At 35.3% G+C, this 25,136-nt stretch overlaps 1 protein-coding gene across 6 annotated transcripts in view; it reads left to right on the plus strand.

Moving 5' to 3' along the window:
* The window catches only part of Sema1a (semaphorin 1a), a 364,324-nt gene extending 339,907 nt beyond the window's left edge, over positions 1–24,417 (plus strand). For 2 of the 6 annotated variants that reach the window (XM_076125599.1, XM_076125604.1), the window contains 14 exons: positions 5,795–5,990; positions 13,005–13,109; positions 13,689–13,777; positions 14,116–14,257; positions 14,598–14,800; positions 15,140–15,285; positions 15,406–15,488; positions 15,778–16,006; positions 16,753–16,901; positions 17,194–17,322; positions 17,708–17,918; positions 18,187–18,394; positions 19,339–19,509; positions 19,721–24,417. In XM_076125599.1, coding sequence (XP_075981714.1) covers positions 5,795–5,990; positions 13,005–13,109; positions 13,689–13,777; positions 14,116–14,257; positions 14,598–14,800; positions 15,140–15,285; positions 15,406–15,488; positions 15,778–16,006; positions 16,753–16,901; positions 17,194–17,322; positions 17,708–17,918; positions 18,187–18,394; positions 19,339–19,419 — 1,971 coding nt within the window. In that variant the 3' untranslated portion in view covers positions 19,420–19,509; positions 19,721–24,417. The remainder of the gene's footprint in view (positions 1–5,794; positions 5,991–13,004; positions 13,110–13,688; positions 13,778–14,115; positions 14,258–14,597; positions 14,801–15,139; positions 15,286–15,405; positions 15,489–15,777; positions 16,007–16,752; positions 16,902–17,193; positions 17,323–17,707; positions 17,919–18,186; positions 18,395–19,338; positions 19,510–19,720) is intronic. The other 4 variants (XM_076125600.1, XM_076125602.1, XM_076125601.1 and 1 more) reach the window with 4 other exon arrangements.
* The last annotated feature ends 719 nt before the right edge of the window (positions 24,418–25,136 follow it).

The following is a 25,136-nucleotide window of genomic DNA, read 5'->3' on the forward strand; positions in this document are numbered from 1 at the left end:
ATTTTTTCTTAAATATAGTAAATTACTTTGACTAAATCTACGATACTCTTAAAACAGACTGGTCTACCGCTGACCAGTCCCTAATTACAAAAGCAAAAGTAAAGATAAAGATCAAGTTTTACACAGATCTCATTTAATTCACTTCTAAACAAAGTGCAGCTGGATTTTAGCGCTATATTGCTATCAGGAACGTTAGTATAAAGACGATTGTAGCATGTTCTATGTTGAGTGTCCAGCGTGCAGCTTCAAGCGATGCATCGGATTAGAACGGAACGGATCGCATTCGTATCCAGTAGTGTTTGATTTTAACCGATCGATTTGATTCTAAATAAGGAAACAAAGATAATGTGAATTTTGATTTTGGCATTAATGAAAACTATACAATAGATAAGATAATTACTGTCGGTATTAGTTTGCTTTTTATTTGTATTTATGGCTAATGGCATATGTACTCTACATTGGGTATAATTGAGCTTAATTGATAGATAGTAGATTTTACAAACAAATACTCCTTCACCCAAAATAATTATTATTTCCTAATATGTGAAAAGTACTATGTGAAATGAGTCGTATATGGGGGTTATCACATACTCTCTTTAAATACCTGTAGCGAAAAAATTCTAAGCGTCAAGACGTCATATAGTAAACGACAGTTAATAATTTGCTTTTTTTTCACAACTCCCGCACTAAGAACTTGTGTCGCGGAGACTTTTACAAACATACAAACGACGTACACAAAGTACAACCAGACCTGACACAATTATTTGCAGATCGCACAAATAACTGTTCCTTATGGGAATCAAACCCACGACCTCCCGACGCAATAGTAGCAGCAAAGCGACTAATTCATTCCTATTACAAGAGAAGCTCAATAAATCTTTATTTCTAAATAAATCTAGTTGTTTTATACAATGGTAAAAGATTGTCGGTAATACCGTTATCCCAACAGTTAGTGTTCAATGTTGTTTGTGGGTATTGATGAAGTTTGTATCACTGATACGTGATATACAGAACTTTGAACTATGTTACGTCCTTCTAGATCAAGTAAATAGAAAATACAAAGGTTTTCACTTTGATTGCAAAATAATCATTTAGTGTTTAATGATTTTGTAGAAGACTAAAGTAAGGTTAGTATTTTGGTAGAAATGGACGCTTAATATTGTGCTTATATAGCATGATATTATGTATGTATGTTCATTGGCCTCTGAAACATGAGTTTTATTGATTCCTAACACAAAATATTACTCAAAAAGTGTTTATTTCTAAATAAATCTAGTTGTTTTATACAACGGTAAAAGATTGTTGGTAATACCGTTATCCCAACAGTTAGTGTTCAATGTTATTTGTGGGTATTGATGAAGTTTGTATCACTGATACGTGATATACAGAACTTCGAACTATGTTACGTCCTTCTAGATCAAGTAAATAGAAAATACAGAGGTTTTCACTTTGATTGGAAAATAATCATCTGGTACTGAATGGTTTAGCATAAAGCTAAATTTGAAAGATTTTGAAAATAAAATGTTTTTAGAATTAATTAAGTGTTTAAAATACATATTAAAAAAGAAATGTGTAAGTGTAAAACTAACGAATGAAAAAATATTCCTAACATTAAACGTAATTAAAACTTGAAAAACATAGTTTTATAAAGGCATCGTAACTTTCAACATTACACACTTACATAAATAATTTCTTTTTTAATCTTATGCTAATACATAGTAACATTTAGTGGGAAACTTTAGTGCTTCTAGTTAACGACCTTCACCGCTAGGGGGCGTTACGGTCGACGTGGGGTTAATTAAAGCACGGCTTTAAAAATATATGCAACGCTGAATCTGGGTCGTTTACCGCAAAAAAAATAGGTTTCAAAGCTTTTAGGTAAAATTAACAACGTTTGATATTTATTATTTTTATAACAAAATTCATAAAATAACGAAAAATAGTTATTTTTAGCTCTTTGTGTCATCGTATTCAAACACACACACATTTTTAGAAACGAATCTGTTAATGATGTGCTTTATTCGGTTTTTTACACATCGTTAACGTAGGATTACTTTACACACATATGTAGGTACATAATGATATAAAATATCACGTATTTTTCCCATGGAGGTCGACCGAAACCAAATAATAGTAACTATTATTTGTATACAAAAATTTATACAAATTAAATGAAAACATTCTCCTTTTATTGAAGTCAAGTAAAACTACCAAACTAGACTAACCATTTTATAATCTCAGAACCAAATTCTTATTACTTGTACTGACTAGAAACATCACGTACTACATGATATACTAATAAATACAGCCTAAAGTATAACACATTCGATTCCCCGGCAGTCACGTCCGTCATGTCTAGACGGTAATACTCAAGCACTTAATGCGGAGGACGTGTATTCGATACCCGTTTATTAACTTTAAATATACGTACGGCTTATTAAGAAGGGTCCTAGGTAATTGGCCATGTAATAGAGTATATTGTAGGGCATGTACTTGTTAGGTTAAAGATAACAACTAAGGAAACGGACGTTTCGGGGAGGTTGTAAGTGTGTTTAGTTAGGTTTTATTTTGTGTTGTGTTCTGTTTTTGTAGTGGAGTAAGCGAAGAACATTTTGATAAAATGGACATGATTTAATCTGAGTGTGTGTGCGAGTGTCAATGATATAATTGATTAGAAAGATAGATAGAAATTCTTTTTTGATTTCCTTATAACTTTGGGAATTACGCCAAAGATGCATAATAATGAAGAAATTTTAACTTAAAAAAATATTTTGATTAGAATATTGAACTACTGACCCAAGCGACTAAAAGTAATTCTTGGCTTAAAATGGTATTTAAATGGTTTATTTAAATGTTTATTTTCATAACAACACATCCTAAAACTTTAGTCTAAACTTCTTTAAAAAACATACACGTGAATTCAGTATGTTCTTTTTGTGCGGTTCTTCTGTCAGCTGATTGGCTGAAGCTCGCGGGACTGTCGCAAATTCATGGTTCAATTGCACTACGGTTCGGTCCGAACACGGCATTTTACTTCGTACCGGACACCGAACGACGTGCGTCGACTACCATTGCTTCCTAAACAGATTTAGACTACTCTTCCAGTCTACTGGCATATTGTGAATTAGATTATCTGAGTGCAAACTAGAATATATCAATTCTTTTCATGTGCCGCTTTGTTTGCTGTGAAAATATTTGTTACAACATTTTCGGCTTGAATAAATCGGAGGTTTTGAGCTTTAATAAATGTTTATTTCCAAAGCCAAAAGATATTTAAAGACTCTGAACACATTTTTCCTGAATTAGATTTGTAGTAATGGCTAAAGAAGCTAAAAATGTGTAATGTAACAACAAAATGATTTAATTACCAAAGTGTATTTCGTATTGTGACAAAAACCTCGATATGACTCCAAAAATCAATACACAATTTCACGCATTAATTCACATAATTATTAGTCGTTGCACACTAATTACCTGACGTGCCAATATAATTGCGCACACTCCATCACACCTCTAATCAAAATTACCGGCAATCCCAACAAGAATTCATTTTCACGTCGACGAGGATTTGCGTGCAAATTAGGATTTCGCGCAATGGATTCGCATTTAGGATTCGTATTCGCAGAGTGGCCTGAATTAGAAAGTAACTGGTCAAGTGATGTCTCGCTGGAATCGAAATAGGAACAGTTACAAAGCTTGGACACTCGCTACAGTAACGGTCGTAATGGGTGTGCAGGGCCGCCACTTGTACGCTAATGCATTATTTATATGCTGTACGAGTTTGGTTTGTTAGCATAGATTTTTGACAGCCTATTATGCACTTTTGTTAACAATATAATGCATAAAGAAATAGATCTTGTATGTAGTTTGGGAATTATAAACTAAGTCATTCAATTCAATCTCAAGCTTTTCATATTCATCTTCCATCCATTTCTCTATTGTTCTTTTTGTAAGTTATTCTTTCATTCGAAATTTTAACTACTTTTAACCTTCCATATGGTGCTTAAACTAATCTATTTAATATAATACAATGATAGATGTAAAGATAAGATACAGAGCTCGTGGTAGCCCTACAAAGTATTGTGGGATGCGTTGCGTCGGATGGGGCTGCGTAATGGCGCAGCTGCCGGTCCGAGTGCGAACAACTGTTCACTATAGCTTCCAGAAAGTTCCAGTGGCCTAATAGTCGTGTAACATGTACTATGTATTAAGGAACATGATTCCCGGAGCATGTGCCGCTTGTAATTAATGTTCATAGATTTTCTCTTATTGTTCTGTCCTGTCAAAGTGCGTAATTAAAGTTATATTGTTATTTTTGTTGGTATGTAATCGTAAGATTAATTATCTCAAAGGAAAGTTGGTGAAACAGATGATATATTTAAAACAAAACCTTTTTTATGTTAATAAGACAAACTAAGCCAATCGTCAATGCCATCAAATCTAACTTATATGCTCTAACTTAATGCCTTCCATAGTACACTAAACATTTAATATAATTCAACTAATCTACATGAATCAACTGTCAATAGTAACAGAGAGCTACGTCACAAGTCGCATGACGTCACAGCACCTGTTAGACACGCGGCTATGCTTGGATACTCAACAATAACAGCATTAACTGATGCAAGTCAATAACTTAAGCTACGCTAAGCTAACATAATAACTATTGTTCGGTAATCTACGTTATACTCCGCCAACTTTGATCTCAATTCATGTTAGTTGAGGTATTGTTGTACTAAGTGTATCTAGTCATTAGGATTTCAGCGAAGTTGAATTCAGGGAATATGGGAAACTAGTGCATTTCAATGTTTGTTGTTTATTTGACCTTTGCATATTGAATGAAATCCTTTGTGACAATTAATTTTGACCTAATTTATCTGCGGGTATTAAAAACTCTTACGGTTTTTTTTTAATTTTGTGTTCTAAGTAATTAGTAAATATTGACATCATTGTGTTAGGATTTGTTATAGGGTACCTTATCTTTTAACATTTTATAAACTTAATGCATTTTTTATTAGATTTATAAAATGCGGTGTTGTTTAAGAGACCAAACATCACATGACGGATTATTTCGATTATACTTAATCTACACAAATATTCCTTAATGATTGCCACCACTCTATCACCCCAAGAACAACTATTGGTTCCGAAATGACGTGTATGTCTGTCCGTCTGTCCAGATCCCATTGCGTCGGAATAGGATTACGCCGACATCTGGAGGCTCATCGAAATGCAAATGCAATCATATTACCGAACTATATCACCGATATTCTACCTGCCTACGTGGATTTACTTGGACTTCGTTTACCAACGATACGCCACTCGATTACGGCAGCCATTTCAATTAATTTTAAGAACGCTGATTGGTTGATCGGGAATGTTTTTAATTTTGAATGTGGAATATTTTTCGTATTTCTAATTTAGTTGGTGGCCAGTTCTGAATTAAAATTGGATTAGTGAAAAAGTTTTAATTACTTTTGATTCTTAATTTTTTGGATACTGGTTTGATATTAATTAAAATAACACGTAACAATCTAAACAAAATATATTATTTTATTAAAAGTTTTAAAAATTACTGATTGACTTAGGCCACACATAAATTAGAATCCAACGTTATTTATAAAAAATATTTAAAATATTTTTGGTACGATATTAAACCGTCAAGAACAAACAAATCATGCGTAATATTTATATTGTTATTTCATTCGCTCACACCTTTAAGATTGATCAAATAAACTGTCCTAACAAACCCAGTCTCTCCAAAAGCATCACTAACACCTTCCTTCTTTTACAGGAGAGTTGTCAAAACTACATCCGGGTCCTGGTGTCTCTCGGTCCCGGGAGACTGCTGGTCTGTGGAACCAACAGCTTCAGGCCGTTCTGCAGAGAGTACAGTGTACAAAGAGACTCGTACCACATGGAGAGAGAGAAGTCAGGGCAGGCGGTCTGTCCTTATGACCCGGAACATAACTCCACTGCTGTCTATGCAGGTAAGTTTCTACTGTAGTTTGATTGCTGGGCAATAGTTTTGGTCCTAAATGGAGAGTATTTGAGTACGAGATGATAGTCAATTTTAAAATAATTTTTTTCGTACTTTAGATACCTCGTTTGCTATAGTTAGGTCAAGTAACCAAATTATGCAAAAGGATTCTACATGCCCTACATCTATACTAATATTATAAAGCTGAAGAGTTTGTTTGTTTGATTGTTTGTTTGTTTGTTTGAACGCGCTAATCTCGGGAACTACTGGTCCGATTTGGAAAATTCTTTCAGTGTTAGATAGTCCATTTATCGAGGAAGGCTATAGGCTGTATATCATCACGCTACGATCAATAGGAACAGAGTACCAGTGAAAAATGTTACAAAAACGGGGAACATTATGATTCTCTTATGACACAAGCGAAGTTGCGCGGGTCAGCTAGTCGAATATAAGTCGACAGACCAAATTAAATTATTTTAAAGGGAAAATTAATTTAAAGGGATTTTTTTTTTATTATATTTTTTTTTGTCTCGGAGTCTCTGGACCTTTTAACATTTATAAAATCCCTAATTTAAAGTTAACCTACGAACTTTTACTTGGAATCAATAAATTGGCCTCGTTTTTTCCAAGAAATATCCATTGAATTTCGCTTATTAAGTGGAGTATCTGTTTCCAACCCTACGAATAACAAAAAAACATAGGATATACCTACTCTTTTTAGAAAAGAGTAAGCCGTAAGTGAGTAAGGCCTATTTTTAGTATTTATTTAGGCGTTTGACTTTACAAAAGCAATAAATTATTGTATAGACATGTGTGGCGAATAAGCACAGTCAAAACAACGTCCGAAACGTACATTTGTACATCAAACTCGCACCCTCTGTAACCAATAATCACGTAACATGATTAAGTTAATAATCCCATTCCGTCCGCGGCTACAAACGCACATACTATGACTTATCCTACAAACGTTACACTGCACTGTACATAAGCCCAGTCCGATGTCTGCATTGGCTCGCCCACTAATGGGATCCGAGGACGGTCCGTGTTACACCAGAACACCAATTAGGCATTGTGTGTATCCTGCAATTATATACATGTGTTATAGCTACAGCTTACTTTATTAGTGCTGCGAATATTACGTTGCGACCGCGTCATATACGATTTAATTACTACAATTTAGTATACGTATATGTATGTGTGCATTTTGAAAATGGAAATTCAGCTCTAGTACATTACATCGCTGGAGCTTATAATAATGTTAAAACTTAAAACTAAATCATATTTGGAAAAATAAGGCGAAAATGTTTTATTCTCAGAATAAATCGAGTAAGTTAACCTTTTTAGAGTTCTTACCAAAGCGGATTTTATTTTTGTAGCTGTAATATTTTCTTAAACTTACATAAATCAACATCGGAATAGGGGAAAAAACCTTTTAAAAACAGGTATCCATGCATTGATAAATACATTTGGTACTCGATATCTGAGCACCTGATTTTGTTATGATTACGAGGGTGTCTCTGGGGCGATATCACATCGATTTTTGTGCCACAACTACAAAATATAAACGTTGAAGGGAGTATCTCTTGCACACAACAAAACCTTGTTATCAGACTAAGAATACTTTTAACATTTTGCGCCGGAACCCTTTCGGTAACCGGGTCACATGTGCTGGGAGTCCATGGCCGTTCCATTGTCAGGAAATTAGGAAAAAGGGAAAATCTTTTTCATAACGATTGAGCCCACTTTCACAGTCTGTCGGCGTACAATGGCCACTCATTGTTGCATTGAAAAGAGGCTCGTTCAATAGTACTACGAGTGGATTATGACGTGACTGTTATACATATTATTTGTCAGGTATCAAGTATGAATTCAACTGTAGAATTGGATATTAAAAGGGTTGTAAAAGTTTTTAATAACTGTGGTATAATATGAGAAAAATGCTTTAAAGCTGAACTTTAAAATACGAGCACGAATCAAATTATAGAGCGTCTTTCTTAATGCAGAAAAATACTATTTTTATTTTACTAGTTCTAAATTTAAAAAATAAACCACTTTTAATTCAAACTTATGGTATATATGTTACTGTAAAAGCCTGGACTGTGGTCAATCCTAAGATTTTCCGGTTAAACCTAAGATTTACCAACTCTCAACGGTAAAAGTCCAAATAACTCTATTATTTCGAACTTTTACCCCTATTCACTTGGTAAATCTTAGGATATACCTCAAGGGCAGGTAAATGTAGCTAATATAAAATAATTTAATAGTTATAAAGAAGGAGTTTTCGGCAAACCGACATGGGTAGGTTAGGTTAGAAGGCTGAGGTGGGAGCGAGCGAAGCGAAGCTCCCACCTCAGCCTTCGTGGTTATTTTTTTTTAAACCACCCAGAAGGAGGAGCCCCGCGAAGCGGGGCTCCGGCGACATCTTCAAACTCTCATTATAATTATGTTACGGCATATAATTATATCCCTAGCAATATCATTATATTACGGCTCAAACACATTACAATATGACTTTATCAACTTTTACCGTGTCATTATGTAAATCCTAAGATTTGCCAATTAAATGGTGGTAAAAGTTCGAAATAAAAGAACGTTCGGACTTTTACCATTGAGAGTTGGTAAATCTTAGGTTTTACCGGAAAATCTTAGGATTTACCACAGTTCGGGCTTTTACAGTAACATATATACGCCTTACGTGATACTTTCATAGTTTGTAAATTTCATTTTTCCGGATTATAGTCACATAAGCTGTATCGCTGAAATGGCATGTTTATTTGTGAACACCAGCTTACAGAAATTGAGCGTATTTACTTACTCAGTTCGATCAATACCACAGAATATTAAAACCGCCCACAAACTCCACAATAGGTTATATAAGGCTGTCATATTTTATAGGCTCGTCGAAAATAGAAGACAATGCGTAGTATATTCCCGTACAGAATAATACAGAACTTGTGTATGGATTACGGATCTGTTTGTTATTAACCGCAAAGGGGTGGCCGCCATGTTGGTTCACGGCTTACAATAAAACTTGCTGGAAGTATTGAAAAACAGGAAAATTGCCCTCCGCATGTTGCACAATATTTAAGCGCCATATACGAGCTTTTTTCATATTGCATACCTTAATGTATTTTATGTGGAGCATACATACATACATACATAATATAATTTTCCTATAGGGGTAGGCAGAGAAGAACGCCGTTTGGAACATATTTATTATCTTTGAAATTAGATTGTAAATAAATGTGCAATGTTTTGCTTGTAGTTCACCGATTCAAATCATTATTTAACGAAACCAATCACAACATTTTTTGCAAGTAGCAAAACTGTTATTGTCATTAGCATGAACTTCGTAAATAACTTAAAAATGTGGCTAGGCCATTAAGATAAAGGTATAAACATAAAGCTTGATCACTACCGACCAATATATATAATTTTGCAACACAACTTGGCAGTACATGTAGATCGTTGCCCGCTCTAGTAGTTGACCCTAAATCGACCCCATATTGGCCCCATTTTGACCCTGTTTCTCTAACAACTGCAGTACACTCAATTAGTCCTTCCTAGACCACTTTTCTTTTAATTAAAATAATTAACTGTACCGTGTATACTACACTGATTATAGAAATGCAATAATCTCTACTGTGATTTTACACAATTTTTATGCGATGTGTTTTGAATTCCAAATGGTTTTGTTTTTACTAACAGGAATTTTAGAACAATAGAAATATGAGCAGCCTGCAAAAACGAGCTTTTAAACATTCAACCAATGCATAAAAACTATTCGGATTTTTATTATAGTGTTCTGTTTTAATAATATTATAAAATACTACGGCCATGTGCTAACAAAAATATATCATCGATTAATCCTCTAATTAAGAAGTACCTATGTATTTCCAAATCTACAAGGAAAACTTGCCTCCTGAATGGTTATTTAGAATCTAGCACTACTGTATGTACAAAATATATACATTTTGGGTCTAATTTCTAGAGTACATTTAATCTCAAAATCATTTACAGCATTGTATATTCTAGCTATCATACTAAGAAAAGTACTTTTATATTGTACTCCATTGTATCTCCGACAAAACAAGTTGAAAAGGACAAGAGATTATCCCAAACAAACAATCGACTTTTTGTAAAAAAAACCTTTGTGAAAAAATACATTTACCTGTAGGCTGTGTAAGAGAGGTATTGCAAAATTAATTTGGGTCTGTATATAATGTACTCGGAGTGACGTCACTTATTATTCTGTCATACATATTTGATAGTCTGTTTATAGCGTCCTTGCTTTACTATGCACAATATTTTATATTTAAACAGGCCGTATTTTCCTTGGTATTAACAACGTCAAAGTTGCGGACGGCTACCTTTGATAAAATTCGTTTGAAGTGTGCGGATTACGGTGTTATATTTTAGTTTTCGACTTAAAATCTGACTGGTTAAAGACGATTTTGTATATTTTCTGACGATTTAAAGGAGCCGTTGCTCTTTATAGTTCTCTAGCTCTCTCTCTTCCTCTCTATTAAGTGTTTTTAGTGGTCAGCCGAGTATTATATATATTAGACGCAGTAATCTTAGCCTGTATGTGAAAAACACAATCTTATCGTAAACTATAAGACAACAAAACTTAAGCTTGTAAGAACCGAAAAGCAAAATAAGGAACTAATGTATTACCAAAATGCAAAACATTATCAACAACACGCGTCTTAAATGGCAAAACAAAATTACCATAACAAATCGATAAGCAACAAAATCGTAATTTCTTCCTATACAAAGTCCCCTACATAAACAGTTTCCTACGAGTGAGCACCATCAATTACCGTCACTCTGTCCCTTTGTGCAATTTTCTTTGCATTAAAGCACCCCCTTGCAAATTCACACCCATTTATAACACGCAACACCGAACTATCTGTAACTACACGTTTGTATACCCATTCAGTTTGAAAACTATGCTGCTGTTATTTATTTTATGAGAATTAGGTCGACTTTCTGAAGGTACAGTTGGACAAGTTTTCAAAATATTATAGTGACCAGTATACGTAAGATTATTTGAATCTATATCAAGCTTCAAAACAAGGAAAGTTGTAGTAAGAAAGTGTCAAATAAGATCTAAATCAACGACTGAAATTGTAAAAGAAAACATCAAACCGCAGCTTTCATTAAAATATTCCATTTTAAAACAGCCGGGAGTAATTAAAAGCTGTGTTTTCGGGTTTTGTCGGTGGACAATAAATGCGAAAAAAAGAATAAAACGTTTACATTAATTGAATTTAACAAAAGCACAGTTCCCAGTTTGTTATATTTCACATAAAAAACTGGGGCTAACTTTTGTACATTTACGCTGCGAACTTTTTTAAATTGTACTCGTGTTACATTCAGCAATTCGCTCATTCACGCAGAGCCTTTTATAATATGTATGTACATTTTTTGGTTACAGTCATATATCTCTATTTGTATTTCTACACACATGCACCACTCGTTACACACACACACACACATACAGATGTCCACTTTACATATATTTTTTCTCACCCACACATGAACGTGTGGCGCTGGCCGTATGTGCATTACGTGGTGCGGACACGGTTAGTTATCTCCTATTGATCTGGACCAATTAAGTGCACCGACGCCCAGGGGAGCAGTGGCTAGCGTTGGGTCTTAGTTCGTGATAGATATGTATTGGGGCAGTGTCGTAATTTTGCTGATGTAACTGCAATAGTAAACTGTAGACTAGGTTCTATGCGATCGTGCCCGTTTGTCGATTGGGCAGGACTAAAACTATTGTACTAAATACTCTCTGTATTGCTGATGCTTTTGTAGGGAGGGAGGAATGTTTTGATTGTAAATATAATAAAGACCATTTCGCTGATGTTTATAACAAAACAACTATATATTTAATTTGCACTTTGATATTCTATCACAGACAAAAATCGTAGAAAGAAAATATTCGTGTCTTTTCGTAATATGTTAAGCGTCGTGTTACTCTTTTCATGGAATCTCTGTTATATCAATACTCGATATTGTGTTCAGTTACAATTCTAATAACTAGCAAGACCTGTGCCTGTGTCAATGGTATTACTCAGAAATGGCAATCGACGTCAAAAGACTAACCTATATCTCTAGAGATTGGCAGGTTTCACAAATATTGAAATCTAATGTAGGATTTAATACGATTGTTACTAAAGGAATAGACTTGAATTGCCTACTCGGCCAAAGCAGCATTTTTTAACATACTAACTGAATTATATGAGTTCAAGGTTTAATTGCCAAAAGCGATCATGGGTACCTTCACCAGAAAATCCCGACTCAGACTATAAAATTGACAAATTACCTTTTTAAATTATTAATTATAACTACCTAATATAAATATGATAATTAGGTTACACAATGTACAATCGGATTTATCTTAGCTAGAGCAAGATGCAGTTACACTTTTTGTAATATTTATTAACAAAGCAGTTAATAGCTTTGCTCCCACTTAACAGAAGCACTTAGATATAGACAGTAGCACAGTTACAGTCTATTCTCACCGAACACATTGAGCCAATTAACGGCCACAGATCTAATATTCTGTACACGTGAACCAATAGCCCGTTACGCACTGTATTAGTAACCTTCGCGCTGAATCATAGGATTACGTGCATGGATATCTTGACAATGATGTAGAGCCTTCGAGAAGGTTTATATAAAGGGGAAAGGAAGGTATTAAATAATATTGATTTTATCGTATAGGTACTTATATTTCTTTGCTGAAATTTAGCCCTAATAGTTCTTATTCAATAAATGTAGATTGGTGTCCAACCACTTAACGTACATATATTATTTAGCTATTGAACAAAAAAACAACTTTATATGTAAATAAGTATTATTTTTAAGCTCCATTGATTTTAAGACATGTTGATGATAGAGACAAAAGTTTAAGAGAGTTCCTTTTATTCTTAGTAGAACAATGTTTACAAAATACTAGGTATAGTCAATCTGTTTTATTCATGTGCTAATTTTTATTTCATTGTGTTTGCAGATAGCGAGCTGTACTCGGGTACAGTGGCAGATTTCAGCGGCATGGAGCCCATCATCTATCGAGAACCATTACAAACAGAACCATACGATTCTATGACTTTAAACGGTAAGCACGCATACCATTCACGATTATTACATGCCATTTTAAATATTTAATTAATTTATACATCCCCAATCAAATATAATCCAATAACAATATTCGTTTCCATATTTCTGACTGTTAGTGAAAGCTGTTCTAATTAAAACGAGTTCAGAATAATAAAGCCATATTAAAATTCATTTTATCTATCCCAAAAACAATAACTGTCATTTCCACACGACACATTAAAGCGAGATATATTCTAATTATAATAAACATCAATGATAACACCATTGCATTGTTTACTATCTGTATTTACATATATCCGCTCGATTGACTCTCAATGCGACTGTCAAACATACATCCGCCATTATAATTGAATTTAGAACGTGTTTCGGCGGGAACTCCTTGTCATCTATGTGACGGCTGACATGTCAACAATCGTCAAATCCGATTAGGATCGTATAAGAAATTATCGACTTAGCATCAATAACGTTACATCACTTTGCATAATTGAGTGGCGAAATCCATTTAATAGTGATGTACAACATTTAACTTTAGTTAACTCTGTAGTTCTAATCGATATTATTTTAATTTTGTTCACAGCACCCGACTTCGTGAATTCTTTAGTGCACGGAAACTTCGTGTATTTCTTCTTTAGAGAAACAGCTGTTGAATACATTAATTGTGGAAAGGTGAGGCTTTTGGCGTACATTTTTCATAACTTAGCCATTTTAAAACATTTCTGCGAAGTTTTACTGTTTAGGAAGGGGTTTATTTTATTAATTAAGTAAAACGTACCTACCCCAGTTGAAATGTTGATTATTTGGTGTCTCCGTTATACATCGGTAATTCACGTATAGAAGATCTTTCAAGGCTTTGGATACAGCAAGGAAATACGGATAATATTTATGTAAAAGAGATTATCAAAACGCTTTTAAAGAGCTTGTAAAACCCAATGTTCCAAAATAAATTCGTATAAAAATAATCTTTATTTGGTCAGCCTAAAGTTCACTATGGTTTATTTCCTCAGGCGGTGTATTCCCGTGTGGCTCGCGTGTGTCGCGACGACCGCGGCGGGCCACATCGCTTCAAGCAACGATGGACGTCCTTCCTCAAGTCAAGACTCAACTGCTCCGTCGCCGGAGATTTTCCTTTCTACTTCAACGAAATACGTAAGTTAACTCTATAAAATATTTAATGTTATGAAGAACATTATGACCTCTATGAAATTCCTTATCTAACGTTTTTTTCGTTTTGACAAGTAAGTTGTACAAAAATGCTTAGCGAAGATCCTAGACCGCCTTTTTTTGTTTAATTTCTGTTTATTCCCTGCTTTAGCTTCGGTGTAAACAAATATTTCTCCAATACGATCCTGTATCAAACATATCACGTAATAAACGTGCTATATTTGTGACACAACTACTCCAGTCTTCTGGAGGACCCTACATAATTACCTTCAGGTCGTTTTTCCGTCATCAGCACTCTTACCAACATATAAACTTGTCATTACAGAATCAACAACAGAGCTAATAGAAGGAGTATACGGAGGTCTAAACGCCCAGTTAATCTACGGCACATTCACGACACCGCCTAACAGTATATCTGGCAGTGCGGTCTGTGCCTTCAGTATGCAAGACATCGCTGACACGTTCGAAGGCACCTTCAAGGAACAGAGCGCAATCAACTCCAATTGGTTGCCTGTAAATAGTGCTAAAGTAAGTAGTCCCTTAAAGATAAGTTGATACAATTTATCACAGATCAAACGATCAAATTATGGATGTATTTAATACGTCGGAATATGGCCCCAGAAAATATTGTATGGCCTTCTCTTGTTAATTGACTAGAAAATACCAAATTATCTTTAATTTTGTTAAATTAACTAACAAAAATAGGCTGTTGTAGTTTTTATGAATTACTTTAAAAGCATCAAGCCACAATTGCACAATTCTAAAACGCTGTCTTTAATAACGACACGGCCATATGCAGTAGAAAATTCTTATTTACTTCACCTTTTTCTCTTCAAACGTTTCCTATATCGTAAATTTTTTCCATAGGTACCTGAACCTCGTCCTGGGACCTGTCACAACGACTCCAGACAGTTACCAGATCAAACACTCAACTTTATCAAAACTCACGCGCTGATGGACGAATCAGTGCCAGCTTTCTTCGGAGAGCCTATTGTTATAAGAACGAGTTTCCAGTAAGTATAGTTTAAACATTTATTATTTTATATTTTATAATTTTAAGCATATTACTTAAACTACAAGAATATAAAACGGTGATGTTGTTATGATGTTAACGTTTTATTGTTTCATTGCAGCTATAGATTTACGCAGATAGCTGTAGATCCACAAGTGAAAACTCCTGGAGGGAAAGCCTATGATGTCCTCTTTATTGGCACAGGTAACTACTTTAAAACTTTGATTTAATATTGGCCTGTAGACCATTACTTACGACTAGTGTATAAATGCTGTTAATGCTTCTGAAATATCTTTACGTCCACAGATTTCTAGCTCTCATGTTAGACAATGGTTTAAAGCATTTTCTTTCTATATTAATGCAAAACAGGATTGAATTTTTACTACGAAACGATTTTAACCAGCTCTGTCTTTGAAAATGTGTTACATTTACTAAAACTTTGTATTTCTTTGTATTACATAATCGTGTAACATTTTTTTTAATATCTTTACAGACAACGGCAAAATAATAAAAGCCATCAACGCAGTATCATACGACTCGAACAAGCGCGCAGTGCCTGTAGTGATCGAGGAGTTGCAAGCATTCGCCGCGGGCTCCCCGGTCCGCGCCCTCCGGGTAGCGCGGGCCGGGCGAGACGCCGCCAGACTTATAGCCGTGTCGGACAGACAAGTGCTCAGTCTCAGGCTTCATAGGTGCTCCAGTGATAAGATCAGCTCTTGCTCGTGAGTATTCACCATTTCTGAGTTCTTTTTAACGTTTCTGCGAAAGAAAACTGGCTAGCGAATGGAGGAGAGAAGCCAGAACTCTGAAAGCCAGTTACCAGATGCAAGCCTAACTGGAGTAAATTGACGCAGCTTAAAAGATATATTTGATAATGATTATGATATTACATAAAACTTTCATCTTTTCATTTTAATCTATATCCATCGTAAATTAACAATAACTATACTTTTATGCGAATTTCTGTAGAAAGATTTAGGTTGCTAATCTTAAAGAATATCGAATCAGAACATCAATGAATACTTAATCGAAGTAATTACCAAAAATGTTTCGTTATACATAATTTAGTTATTTTGCTACAATATTTTCTTTCATCTTGCAAATGAGAAACAGATAATTTCCCTAATTTATTAACTTCTGAAGGACAGTTGTGGTATTCGATTATGTTACGTCTCCATGTTTTTCTTGAGAAAGCTTGTATTAGAAAATATTGTAATTCCTGCATTCGTATGGTTAGTGTTCAACCTAGTGTCAAAATTGTTCAAGCCGCCATAGGCCTTGACGTGGATTAACGACTATTATCGTAATTGTCAACAACCGGTACAGACTTTTCTCGTGCCCTCCAAAGCACGGAGGCGCCCAATTCAAATACCACTATGCGGTCACCCATCACCACAGATCGTTTACCGACCGGTGAATTTCAATGCCTAACGTTCAAACAGTCAATCATATTCTTTTTCTGTTTCAGCGAATGCGTGGCGCTACAAGATCCATACTGTGCATGGGACAAGCAGGCGGGCAGGTGTCGAGCGTTCTCTCACGGCGTCAGTCGCTGGTTAGATGAGAACTCCTTCTACCAGAGTGTCAGCACTGGTAGTCATGCTGCCTGCCCACACAGTAAGTAACGAGAGAGATTTTTTAATATTGGAGGATAATTCTGAGTGCTCCGTTGTTCTATGCTACAGAACAATTAATTAAGTAATCAAGTTTGGTATTTTCCAACTTTGTTTCAGATCGGCATTATGGGTACCCATGCTTAATCAAAGCAAAAATTACAAACAAATGTCTTTGGGTTTTAAATTAAATGGATTTTATCCCAAAACTAAAGGAGTTTGATCATATGCACTTATCATCAAGTTCTTTACTGTTTAATTTAAATGTATTATTTAAATATCTGTTCTCCTTGCAGGTAAAGACGCTGGAGCAGTAGGTGGTCTCAGCTCAGGTCTATACGACGACGCGAGAGGCGAGACCAAAGGAGAAGTGATCAACATCGTGCAAGACAAGGACGGAAAAGGAGGAAATGGCGGTAATGAAGGTATTATTACTATAACTTTAAGAAAGACCAGTTAAAAGACTACACGAAATGTGCATTAAAGTCATAATAAACATAAATCGTTTGATATATCGAATACTAATGCACTACGTGTATCATGTTCGAATCATGGCCGGAACAGTATTTTGTTTGATGTACAAACTATTGTTTCGGGTCTGGACGTAATACGTCTAACTGGGTGTCAATTTTAGCTCCAAATCCTTAACCACGTAGGTAATTAAAAGCCTTGTTAACGCATATCTCGCCAACAAACTATGTAGCTTGGCAAGGAGAATACATGTAAAACATTATTGTATAATTTATGAATAAATTATAAAAAGCCTTTCTTGTAACAATAATCCAAATTGTTTTGGTACCTGGTTTCCAGGTCCTGAAGTGTTGGCAGCAGATCCTCCTCCAGCGGCGTACTCCGTAGAGACCCTGGCGTTAGCTGTAGCAGCCGGAGCCCTCGCTGCGCTAGGAGCTGGCTTCGCCGCAGGGTACATCTGCGGAAGAAGATGCAAGAAAGACGATGACGACAACATGCCATATCCTGATACCGAATACGAATATTTTGAACAGAGACAGAATATCAATAGGTTTGTAAACTTTTGAATGAAATTCTTTTAGCTTCATGAATTTGACGTTACATATTGTTTTGATAAAAGCCTATTCGTTGATGCATTCAATCATATTTTAATAGTCGCATTACAAACCACTAACACTAAGTCTACGATTGATAGAATATTCAGATATTCAAAGCTTTTTTTTAACCACCTTATATGGTGATTAACGGTAAACCATTTACTATAAACGACTACATCTATTCTTCGAATAAAACTAATGATAAAACTGCTTCGATTTCAGGATCCAGGCAGAACCCAAGCTCCTGCAGCAAGTAGAAGAAGTAACGTATGCGGAACCGGTGCTGGCCCCTCAGCCGAAGCCCGCGTCTCCCCGCGCCACGCTGCGCAAGCACCCCCCCTACCACCCGCACCACGAGACGCTGTTCCAGTTCCAGCCGGACGCGTACCGCCGCGATAACTTCGGAACTCTTCGCTCGCATCAGGTCAATGTCAGTTGTACTCCTTTTTACTCTTTTGCATGGCTTGCAGTTCTCTTTACAGGTTTATAGATCTGACTGTTTGATTCAGAATCTTCGTGAATAATATTCTAATGAGGGAGTTTTAACAAACGATGCTGGTTAAAAACAATGAGCTTTAAATATTTTTAGAGGTTACAACGGCCAGCATCCATCAGTCACAAAATTAGAAATTAACTTCATATAGTGACCGTACACAGTCATCATTCATGTGAGAGTCCAGTTCAATTGTAGGGGGAGGGCACATAAGTTGATTCTGAAGTGTGTCAAACAAGACAGCAGTTTGCCAACCCAATGAAGAAAAAGAATGATCAAAGAACCTTGATTTCAACGATTTGAACCGAGAATAAAAAAGATATAAATTAATTTAAGTTGCATGTGATGATCCTAAGTAACTCTGTGTGCGCAATAACCCTTTTTTCTTATATTGATGTTAGATTTCCTACTAGATAACAATCCAAATATAAAAGTAAGTTTTTTTACTAAGTCTTAACATACATTAAGCTTCAAATCATCCATAATGCATGACCATCACGTCTCTTCACCCCCGATTTTTCAACACTCGTATCATGATAATAATCACCCATGAAAAGGTATATGGTATCAATCAACTAACCATTTCATTTCCATTGCCTAATCATAACCAGTTGATGTTTGTGAGATTTTATATCATAAGACGACATGATGCAGTCGTCTAAGTAAAAGAAAATTCTCAGTCTCTAAATGCATCCCTTAAGTTTAGTATTACATTTTGCAATTATTAATGTTTAAGATTGTTTGGTTTGTTTCGTTTGATTTGAAATCTTGTTCACTTGCAATAAGACTTATGAAAAATAATCTCACAAACATTACAACTCGCTGATAACCGTTCACTCGATCCACTAACTCACGCACGCATATTCACTTGGGCATGTCAGTTAACACAGGAATATTCGGACCGCAGGGCGATGGGTACCGGCGCGGCAACGACAATGGCTTCTCGACCACGCGCTCAGTGAAGAAAGTGTACCTCTGAGAAACAAGCGGGGCGGACTCGCGCGACCAGATGCATCACCATAAACATAATACGCACCACCACCATACGTTGGGTAAGTTCACACACCTATTCAGCAATAAATGTAATACGTTTGTGATCCCATAGATGTAATCTTAGTTTATTCTGACTCATCGAGCAATACTCACATTGCTGTAGGGTTTGTCATAATTTACTATTAACGTCATCATCCGGACATTGTTACTGTGTTCATTGCTAAAGAGGCAGTTCTCCCGACTGACGCCACGCATGTGTCGTGTCCGCAGTGTCGCAGCGCAGCAGCGGGTCGGGCTCGGGGTCGGCGAGCGGCGGCGGGTCGTCGTCGTCGCCGTCGCCGCCGTCGTCGTCGCCGTCGCCGTCGGGCGAGCGGCCGCCCACGCCGCCGCCGCCCGCGCCGCAGCCCTGCGCCTACATCTACCGCAACTAGCCGCCCGCGCCGCGCCCCGCCCCGCCCCGCGCCCCCCGCGCCCCCCGCGCCCCTCGCGCCCGCCGCCCCGCGCCATTCGATGACTTTTCGAACGAACCGAACGAGTGACGTGATAAAGACATTCCAAATTTGTAAGTGTTATTCGGATTGTATTCGAGCGAGTGTTGACTATCGTTCGTTCGTTTCGTGTTTGTTATTGCCGACGATGGACCGCAGACTCGTCGAGGAATCGACGACGTGACGATTTTCGTCTGTAAATTGTAATCGGAGTATATATGAAACGCGTTATTTCAATATGCACTTTCGGAGAGCCGATACCGATTTGTAACTCGATAGAGATAGGTACTATGTCTCGATGTGGATTGTATAGTCACGAGCGAATGTGATCATGAAACATTCTTCCATGAAAAATAAATATATACGTACTGGTGATTATCCACAGTCTAAATAGATCGTATCTATGGTCAGAGGATGTGTGACAAAAATAATGTATTTTTTTTAAAAGACGGAACAATATTATCGATTGATGTATGTAAGAGGAATAATGTAACAAATTGTAGATTGTTTAGAATATACATAGTTTACAAATAATTTAGGTGAAAATATAAGTTTTTGTTGGTAACATGTTAATGAATAGTTAATTTGGTGTGACTGTCATTGCAGTTAGCTCATTGTCTCTGTTCGATCGACGTTGGTTAAGTAGTCGGTGAGAGAGCTGCAATGGAGTCGCAATACGCTTTTTTACATAACTACTATTTAGCATAACGTCATTAAATATAGGGAGGGTTCTCTTATTCTAAAGTTGTAGTGTTACTGTAACTGTCAACACTGTTGATATCACCACAACGGTGAACGGTTAACGGTTCGACGCTCGGAGGCGATCACTCAACGTTTGTACAATACAAAGTTTATAATGTGTGGTAATGTCAAGTTTTGCAGTTATTGCTAGTTTAAACGATGATTATAACATTATAGTTGAAACCAATGACATTATGAGACACAAAATATGATATAAATTATATTTACCATGTATAAAATGATATGTAAAGTTCTGATACTTACTCATTCATTAAAAAAGTGCTTCTTATGGATGTATTTAGATTACTAGGAGATCGTTTTGATAATTATTGGATAATGTTATAGATTTAGCGATTATGTATACATAGATACATATAATAGTTAAGGAGGCACTGTGATGCCACATGCCAATTTAGATTGTTGGTGCGCCATTTGTAAAGTTACAACTACTTAGTAACTGTGATCATTGTGTACATACATTCTGTGACACGTCTCCTTTTGTCTACTGTCGTTTCTATAAATTACATTTTCCAGAATCGTGGGCCAAAACGTTGATAAAATCTCCTTTTCCAAGACGTTCCTGTTGCTAATTTTTATAATTGCGAAGGAAACTAGTTTCCATGTTAAAGGATCGCTTTATCGTTTAATTTGTAAACTAGCTAGCGGTTACTTTGTACCCCGATATTGTATAGTGTTCAAACTCATCTTCGCTCATTGTTGACAATTGAATGTGTGTAAAGAAAATGTCAATTCTATTTGTAATGACTTAGTGCCTAAGTGTGTGTGGCAGGATTGTAATTTGTACATTACAATGATTCAGTTTTTCTGTTGGACTGATGTTAGTGCGACATTAGAGAGCCGTTAGCGTAGCGATTACAGTAGACAAGACGTAAACATACACATAGTTACTACCTCAGAACTCTGAACAACTCGAACACGGTCTCAACTATTCTCAACACCACTAGTCCAACGACTGACGTCACAGTACACCATGACGCATGCAGCAGGGATTCGTTTCGACATTCTTCAGAGTAATTTGGTAGTGAATAAATAATTTTTATACACCATAAAAAGGCATTCTCGAGATTGCCTTCATAATACTCATGTTTACTTTCAATTTTATATAATACCAAAGATGCCATGATTTTAATGTAAATTATTTATTTATCGTAGGATTGCTATTAACATACCTATATTACTTAATCAAGTTGTTATTTTATATGAATATAACTGCCAATTTGTATACTTATTTAATTAACCAAAGTAACGCACAGATAATTGTTTATTTTAAAATTAAATCCATGCGATATGTAGATGCTTTTACACGGCCAGAATTATTCGAAATATGTATACGGACCGCGAAAATGGCAAGCTATGTAATTTTTAACTTATAAGCTTGCAGTCCTTAGTACTTAGAACATTTATTAAAGAATATTATCATGTTACAGATTTACTGTTATGACGTCATAAGAGTTGAAAGTATGTATAGTCCGTTATTGAATTGACCCCGAGCGACGCGTGCTCTGCGCTCAGCCGTCTCTCGCTGTGTAGGGTTGATACTTGATACCGATAGTGAAACCGTTCATGGTTGCCATTTTCACAGTTTGTAAAAGCGGATATTATGTAACACGTACATACGTAAGTGAGGCTAGTACTTGTAAATAGCAAGTTCTGTAATGTAATTAGTTTTCGTCGAGTAAAATTAATTAAGCGTTAGAATTTAAGCGCGAGAAAATTTTTGAAGGTGAATTGTTAAGAATTGTTTTTTGTATAACTTAAAAAAATAATATTGATGAAATGTACAATAACCATTTCTACGTTTAAATTACTGAACCACCTTTTTATACTCGTAATGTTAATTGTAATCATAAACAGCCTAGACAGTCTCTTGTATTAAGCGTAAAATATTGATTTATAATATATTGAGAATTATATAGATCGTATCGTACCGTAGTATATTATAGACCGCTTAATTTTGTTTGGAACTCGAAGCCTTAGTGTTAGAAATTGAAGACTTTTATTGAAATAAAGAAATAAGTAACTGTAATTACAGAGGAATGGATTTAATAAAAAATGATCCGCAACTTTTATTAAAGATATAATGTTAAGGTATAGCTCGTTACGTCACGTTACTCTCAAACTATCCATCACATAACTACTCTATGTTATAATAATGTAAATACGAGGATTCAGTTCTGTATCGAGAGGAATTACTACCACTGTTTACTGAACAACCGTCTATGTTTACCGGCGCCACGCACGCTACTCGTTAAACAAATAAATTACATGAATTACAAAACATTCAAGTATCTATATCTTCATATCGTTTAATAACTAGATATTGCCTGAAGCAAAATTAATATCATATATTACGACAAGCTTTTCAGTGAACAGTGGACCTCGAAAATAAGAAAATACTTTAATTTTTCGCTGCGCGTGCAATATTTTTCTACTCGGAAATTCTTTCGGAATTCTAGTTTCAAAATTATACTAACAAAATTTTTAAATTAGAATTATACGCCGCGACTGTTATTGGTTTTCTACGTGAAGAGTTTCTTTATCACAAAATGTTAAGCCGTAATTTAAAGAATAATTAATGATAAGGAAATTAATGATGCTAATACTCATTGGTCCTGCATGTAGAGTTATTTAAATTAACAATTAATGTCTTCAAAGTTTATAATCGCCAATGCAATCCAAAAAAAAATCCATAAGCATTTTGTGATAAAGAGAAACGGGACGGTATATCATGAAGTAACTATGGGAAGTGCCTAACTATATTACCTATTTGCACCTGTAGTATTAACGGAAGTCCGTTATCCTCCCAAGAACCGACCATAATTAAATCTCATTACCAGTTAAAATATTAAGCGTTCGTTTAAATTTAATCTATGTTTCGTCTACAATGAAAATATAATATACCAGAGACAAAACACGGCTTAAAATTAAACAATTAACTTCCATGCTAAGTGGTAGTGGGTTTCTAATAGTGTGCCTTTAGTATCGCATAGTTACAGCCCTTTAGAAACTCGACAAAGAAAATTGAAATACCCATTTTATTTTGTAACCTCATGAATACACATTACTTCGTACAATTTTACTAGTAGTCATATGCGTATACGTCATCATTTACAGTTTATCTTATTACATTACCTACCTGATACTCCAGTTCTATCTCTATACCCTGTCGATAGGTTGGTAATTATAATTATACCTAAATTATACATTACCCTTTCATTCAATACACTCATACTTTTTCTGTAATATGATGATTTGCTCTTTTCTCCAGCAACATTACAATAAAAAGTAGGTCTCTGTTTTAAATCTAAACTATGCTTTGTCTCTGTCTACTATTATGTTTTCGAAGAAGAGACGAAACATAATTTAAACTTAGACCAGAGCCTAATTTTAGTTTCTTTTAAGGCATAGGTTTAAGTAGGGGTTTTATAAATAATAAAGCAAACGCAATCGCAGTGATAGAACTGTTACACCTTATTCGCTGCCCGTATTTATAGAGTGCAATTTTTTTATAACTAGAGACAAATAGATTGTAAAACATTGATTTGCAAAATATGAAAAAGTCAGCTCAACTAATGAGCAAGGTTTTATATTTTACTCTTCATTGTTTCAAATGTTATGATCATTTTCTCATTAAAATATTATTAATATTATGCTAAATATTTTAGCAAAGGATAAAATGTATTCCTTTTCTTTAGTAAATAAAATATTGAAACTCGATTTTGAAGTTTTTTGTTTCCTTTATTCCTACCAACAGATTTTAGAAAACTTATAAGTCGTTTAAAATACATACGATTTTTAACATCTCAATGCTCATTACCTCAATGATTACCTACATATGGTTGAGTGATCGGCAAGGTCAAACAAAGGTCTGGGTTAGAGTCCCGGATCAAACAGTGCTATGGGTTATTTTTCAACGAAAGATGGACACCCTAGTCATCTTTTCCCTTGTGGATCGTAGCCGCCCGTAGAGCATTAAGATTCTACACTCTTATACGTTTTACTTACCATCAACGCCATCTAGTGTCTAGTAGAGAAGTGTGTCGTTTCCAGCTCTTTAATGATATTAAAATAAATTAGCCATATCTAAGTGATTTAAATATGTAAGTGAAATCAAATTAAAAATAGCAAAGTAATAAAACTTACCACCTTCAAAGAAATTGGCCTTGGTAGCTCAGAGAGCTCTTAACTTTTTTTCATCACAAAGCATTAGTTTAACAAAATGATATAACCACTGATATTAATATACGATACATATATTATTCACAGCTTTTCTAGTTTATACAAGAGATAATAATTACATATTATAATAGGTATATATTGCCTGCCGGAACTAAGTAAAAGGTGGTAGACCAACAATCGACAATTCCAAGCTCGACACTTGAATTTCTATAAAAGTACCATTATAAAACCGGATCAAAATGATATAATAAAATATT

This window comes from Anticarsia gemmatalis, chromosome 17 (genome assembly GCF_050436995.1).
Source record: "Anticarsia gemmatalis isolate Benzon Research Colony breed Stoneville strain chromosome 17, ilAntGemm2 primary, whole genome shotgun sequence".
NCBI lineage: Eukaryota > Metazoa > Arthropoda > Insecta > Lepidoptera > Erebidae > Anticarsia > Anticarsia gemmatalis.